The sequence below is a fragment of the Mesitornis unicolor genome, unplaced genomic scaffold (assembly GCF_000695765.1).
Source record: "Mesitornis unicolor isolate BGI_N332 unplaced genomic scaffold, ASM69576v1 scaffold41348, whole genome shotgun sequence".
NCBI lineage: Eukaryota > Metazoa > Chordata > Aves > Mesitornithiformes > Mesitornithidae > Mesitornis > Mesitornis unicolor.
The window spans coordinates 1-6386 of record NW_010204634.1 but is presented as its reverse complement, the minus strand read 5'-3'; the positions used below and the strand labels follow the sequence as shown (position 1 = coordinate 6386).

Here is a 6386-nt window from a genome sequence, read left to right as displayed (position 1 = left end):
AATACTGGGGTTTATTATTATTTGATTAAATCTGTTTCTACTTCAACACATGGGTCTCCTTTTCCCAATTCCCTTCCACAGGAGGTGAGGAATCATCAGATGACATAAACTGCCTAAACCACGACACCATCTCACCATCCTTAACAGAAAGGAGCAGTTAGCTCAAACCCAGCACATTTTTATTCAAAATACTTGATTAAAAGTAAAAACGTAGGCTTACCTGTAATGCAGAATAAACCTGCAGGTGACAGCCCCTAGCAACAAGATTATTGTCAGATAAAGTTTGAACTTCTCATACTCGTCCTTGTAGGCGAACCTGGAAGGAAACAGCCGTTGTTTACAGACGCAAACGGGTGTTTTACTGGAACATGGCTTCACTTTTTTCAAACCAGATAGAAATCCACATGCCAAGTCCAAAAACAGAGGTTTTGCTTGAAACATTTAGAAAACCAGCAAATGGCAGTGAAAGGCAGCATTTGGCCTGCAGGGCCTGTCTAGGCCGCACAGCCATTATGCTGCAAGACACAGGCCAAAGTCCGTAAGAGCCAATTTCTGGGTTGGCACAATAGGATTTAAAAAAAAAACAAACTAAAAAGACCTCCATTTTCTGGAGCACCATATGCCTGGAAGTCACAATACCACTTTCCATTGCAAAAAAAAATCCCCTTACATTTAAGGCAGCAGGCTGGGCTGGGCTTAAAAGCAAGTGATGGACAGAACCCATTGGAGCTACACGCAGCATTAGACTGGCCCTGTGTCGTGGTCCAACTTGCCCATACTCAACATTACATCTTTTATCAGGTCTAAGAGAAACCCATTCCCACCTCTGGACTTCAGTCTGTATCCACAAATGGCCCCAGAGAAACCCAAATTCACACATGTGGAAACACTCACTTACTTCGCCTGGTTACTCAGGAGAGTTACATTCACGTTTCCCAGCACCAGATTTAAGTACAGGCTGAAAAACAAAAACAACACGAGCAGACCCATGTAATTTTATTTCAGCATCACAGGATGACACAGATTGGAGCTGAAGAGACCAACGTATCTGCCAAAGCTGCATTTGCTGTAGTTTTTTAATTAAGGCAAACTGGAGAGACTACAGCAGAGGATTTAAACATGGAGAGACTGGTCAGCCTTTCCAAGAAGTTAAGAGAAAAGGTTGGTTTTTCAGGTCTCTTTTCTGTGCTACAATCTAAGGGTGAGATATGTAGTATACATGGTCCAAAACAAAAAATAACAGGGAGAAACTGGAAGAAAAGTTCCTTATAGAAACCTTGAAGGGGCTGCAGCACTGCACAGCCCTTGATAGCTGTAACACATCTGTGCCAGCAACCGCACTTGAAGCAAAGTATAATTTTTAAGTTGATTGAAAACACTATTTAAAAAATAAAAAAAAAAAAAGAGAGAGAAAATTATTGTCCCGACTTAGTCTTAAAAAAATAATTAGTACAGGAAAACATCAGTGTGAAACAGTGATCTACAGCCAATGCAACGTTACTTTTAATTTAACATAAAAACCTGCCCTGCGTACACGCAGTACATTTACATACACTTCCAGCTAATGAATTCTGTGCACAACTGACACAGCAGCTCAGCAAGAGATTTATGACTAATTCAGTTTTACATCTATTTCTTCAACATGCACATTATCCTTCGGGAACACCACCGCTGCGAACACTTGAAAAATCAGCCTCCCTGGAGCGCGCAGTCCTCCCCAGCAAATCACGCACCCATTCTTCTTGGGCAAATAGGCTTCCATGTCGAAGAAGGCGTTTTGCCTCTCCTTGATCTGGGTGCTGATCTCCTGAATGAGAGCAAACTCCTCAGGGCTTGCTCTGGGCTTGCACCTGCGAGAACACAGAAATAAGAGATGTCTGTCCAGGGTTATACATCCTTTTTTTATTTAGAGGAAAAGAATGTTGCCATAAAATCCAAGAGCTAACTATGTGAGCTGATGCCACAGTGCACTTTGATCCTGTATTTCTGCACACTGATTTGGCTTAGCCATGATTTTATTTCAGTCTGGTTTATGTCCTTGGAGGTTATTTCAACCGGCTGGTTTACAAATCAGCTTCTCCTTTAATCTCAGCTCAGAGACAGGCTCCCATCCTTCTGCACCAACAGAGCACTTAGGGAATATTGTGAGCAGAGCACAGTGGTATTAGCACCCCGTGGTTTCAGAGGTGGTGTTTTCAGCAGCCAAAGATAGTTCCCTCCTGTAAATCCACCCAGGAGTGAGTTACACCTTCAGGTTCAAGGATCGATGCTGCTCTTCCCGCTTACGGAGTAAAGCTTTGCTCGCCCAACAAAACACGTGCAGTTCTGCAGCAGATGGGACCTACTGCATGGATGCAAACCCACCTAGGCTTCCCCAGGCATCTTCCCTATAGGACACCATTGCTCATGAGGTTACAAACATTTTACCTGGCTGCGATAAACAGAGGTGACTCAAGACTAATATGGAGCAAAATTACCACTGTGACACAGACAGCATATTAAAATGCTACAAATTCAAACATTTCAGGCCTTTGGGAGGGAGAAACATCCCATCCCCACCTCCTCCCCTTCCAGGTCTCCTGTTACCGTTGCAGGCTGTGCTTCAGATCCCTCAGTGTCTTCTTCTGCCGGTGTATGGAGCTGCTGCAGGCTGTCTGCAAGGTGGTGACTTCTTCCAGCTTCTGCCTGTAAACTTTGTGCGTTTCCTGCAGGAGAAGGGGAGGCGATTGGTAGGAAGAGCCCTTCTAGGTTACATATTACTTTTAGTCCTCGCCTCTGAAGGAAGCAAGCAAGAAACCCTGTTTTTTTGGCAGCAAACAGGCACCCCTGCAAGAAATCAAGAAGGAGGAGATGCCAAACCCGGATCCAACCTGGCTTAAACAGACATTAATGAAATTCCTGCAAAACAAAGAGCATCCTCTGTGCTTTCTCATTTCCTCTTTCTAAGGAGCTTTCCCACTCAGGAGCTCCTTGCTCCCACTCTGTAACAAGCCCTAATCCTCTGTTTGAGCCCAATCTGTCCCCATCAAACAGGCAGCTAAACCACAGAGCAGGAACTCTGATTTCACAGCCAGATTAAATCTGGGGGAAAAAGAAGAGGAAAAAACAAACAAACAAACACCACAAAACCAGCCACAGACCCCTGCCTGGGGGTTTAGATGTCTGCTGGCCACCAGGCCATCTCCAGGTACGTTCAAGCAATTTACATAAGAGCTTAGCCCATCCCCTCCCTGCAGCATCAGATGCTTCTGGAGAGGAACTTCTTTCACACAATTCATTGATCACCTGAAGCCCCTAATTAGTGTCTGACTGGCTGTAACAACACGATACCAACTGCAAACCCACCCAGAGCTGCCTTTGCTCAGGAGTAGAAGTGCTCTGCTTTTCCACCTTCTGCAGGGATTTCATGACCTTCCCAAGTGCAAGGAGACCTCAGGAAGGGCCAACCAGACACCGCAGTGCCCTCTGGGCAAATTTTAAGGAGTATAACTTGGAAAACAGAGTCTGTAGAGTCAGTGCCAAGGGAAGGTGTGCGTTAAATGGTTAATCGCACGGCTGCTTCATCTACCAGCACATCAACAACCACAGAAAATTACCACTGCTATTCCCAGAACATAAACATGCTACAAAACTACACAAAACAAATCTTTACTGTCCTCCTCCTCAGGACCTGGCTGGCAGCCGTTCGCTATTTACAATAAACAAGCTCTGATATCCAATTTACAAACCTCGGTCACCAAACTAACCATGTCCAGGCACTGCAGCTCTCATCGTTTCAGGATTGGTTTGGCTTTGCTTAGCATGGGCAGGACTTTGGGGCTCGTGGGGTTGCACAGCAACTCCTGCTGCTTCTCCAGGTGTCACACAACAGCATCATTTAAAAAGAAGGCTGGTTCAAAGGGCTGAGCAGCTCTTCAGCACAAGCATTTAAGTATTTATTGGAAACACAAACAGGCGACTTGAGGGCTGGTAAACTCTACCGCTAGCCAAAAACCATCAGGATAATGATTTCAAGCTGACACCGGTATTTAGAAGAACCTAACATTTGCTAGTGGTGAATTTACTTATTCATCAAGAGAGGCAGTTGCTTACACAGGGACCGAGAGCAATGCATAGAGGCCAGCATGGTTGAGCTGTTGATAACCCACAGCCCCAAGACCTGCCTGAAACATTGGCTTTGTCCACAGCTCTGGAGTAGGAAACGACATAGTGAAAAACAAAGGACCCACACACCAGAGAGGAGTTGCTCCTGGAGAGGAATTTCTTTCTCACAACCCATTGATCACCTGAAGCCCCTAATTATTGTCTGACTGGCTGTAACAATGACATCAACTGCAAACCCACCCAGAGGCGCCTCTGCTCGGGATTAGAAGTGCTCTGCACCAAGTTGAAGAGCTCCGGGCAGAGCTGTCAGAGCTGCCTCTGCACCCAGGTTTACAAGTTTTACAGCGCTGGGGCTCTTGAGTGCCCAATTTGCCCACAGACCAAGGGCAGGCAGCTCCAGCCTCACGCTGCAACCACTCCGTGTTTCCTGCAGGCACCCGAGGTCTCTTGTCCAGTGCGCTCACAGCAGCCCTGCCTGTGGTCAGCACTCGTTCATCTGCAGGACTTAAACCACCTTCACGGGGAGGCTGCGCAGGGCTTTTTCCTAATCAAAATCCGATTGACATGTTTATATGCAGGGTTTAAATCAATAAGCTGTTGAGGGCAACTCGTACTTTCCCATGTCCCTGCCCAAAAACTGCCATGGCCCGCAGCCCCGAGCTGTTTCTCAGGCTGCTGTTCCAGAGGTGGGGCCCTGCCCTGGCAATCCAAATTACACAGACCTGCAGATGTGACTGGTTAGAATTGCTTTGCAAACCCGGCTGTTCCCCAGCCCCACCTCACAGCTGGTCCCCACTGCCCCAAGGGGATGCTCAGTGCTGCTGTGTGGCAGCATCAGCCCCTTGAAGCCCCCCAAAAACAAGCATCACCCCAAGCACCCCATGCCAGCCACCGCCACGTCTCGGGCGGCAACAACGAGCAGAGTCCAAGGTCCTGCTCTGCAGGAGAAGACACAGCCCCTGACCCAGAACTTGCAACGCAATTATAAAATACAAGACAGGACAGGAGTGCATTGAAAAAGAGATTATTTTGCTCTCAACACACAAAAAATCTGCCCACCATCGTTTTTTTCCCCTGCTGGCACTGCACAAGAAACCCTTTTAGTGGGGGTGACCAAAGTACCTTGGAAAACGCCAACACGAGGCTCCTTCCAAACGCAAGCAGCAGCTCCTGTACAGCCCTGAACCAGCATTTCCAGCCAGAGACGACAGACAGGCCAAGATGGGCACTAAGGGGGGTGGATGCAGGCACGGACGGGGTCAGGTTGCTGCCGGGGAAACCATGCTCCTGAAGAGCCAGAGATGCTGGGAGCACGTACAAAAGGCCACGTGCAAGCATGAGCGAACACCGACATCAGAGCACTTCCTCACCAAACAGCAGGGAGCTTTACTCCACACATCCAGGTTTTACTCAAATCCAGTTGGGGAGCACCAAGCACACTGTAGCACCACCAGCATCTCACGGAGCTGGAGCAGAGGCAGGTCCTCAGGACAGGGCCATGTTCCCCTCTTCTGCAACGTTGCCCTCAGACTTAAACTCTGCTTGTGAGCCCCAAAGCTCTCAGATAATGGATGTTATTCCAACTTTTCACCTCTGCAGGGCTAACCACTGGGTGATGATTCCTCATACCACCAGCAGCTGCAACCCACCAAGCAGCATCTCTGCCTTCCTTATACAGATGGAGAAACTGAGGCAGGGGTAAATCGTTGGCATTTTGCTGCAGTTTAGGTCAGACTTCAGCAGCTCGCTCTGCGAGAAGGCTGGTCGGCACACATAGGATTTACTGCAAACAAGCAGTAACAAAACCCTGCCAGCTGGCGACCCCCTCAACACCCAACCGCCACCTCCCTTCTGTTACCAAGCATACAACCTGGACTGATTTTTAATTAAGACAACGAGCTAAATCTGGAAATCACACTTTGCTTTTTTTTTGCAGCGCACGTTCTGTTGATCAGCCCAAAAGAGGCCAACAGCCACGCAGCGCAACAACAGCCGGTGGTGGCTTAAAACTGGCCTGAAGATTTAAAGCACGTGCACAGGCACAGCACTGGTGACATACGGAGACGGGAAGGCTTCTGGAGGTAAAAGCAGAAGCCGCTCTTAGCCCCTGCTCTGGGTTCTTTCTGGCCCTCAATGCACTTTTGCGAGACAGAAGAACAGCAGTTGGACGCCTCGGACCTCACCGCAGGAAATCAAACCGGGGCCAGGCGATGCTGCAGCACAGGCATTACCCACGTCGCTCCTCGGGCCGTGCTACGGGCTCACGAAAACGCCGGGTCCCC

The 6386-nt window shown here is 48.1% G+C and overlaps 1 protein-coding gene across 1 annotated transcript; it reads right to left on the bottom strand.

Annotated features, from left to right (window-relative positions):
* Window positions 1-216: 216 nt before the first annotated feature.
* LOC104545879 (transmembrane protein 120B-like) lies at window positions 217-2705 on the bottom strand (the record flags this gene model as incomplete). The annotated part of the gene is made up of 4 exons (XM_010191119.1): window positions 217-316; window positions 899-958; window positions 1734-1850; window positions 2587-2705. Coding segments are annotated over 4 exons (396 nt in total), but the record flags the coding sequence as incomplete, so codon positions are not given.
* Between the last annotated feature and the right edge of the window lie 3681 nt (window positions 2706-6386).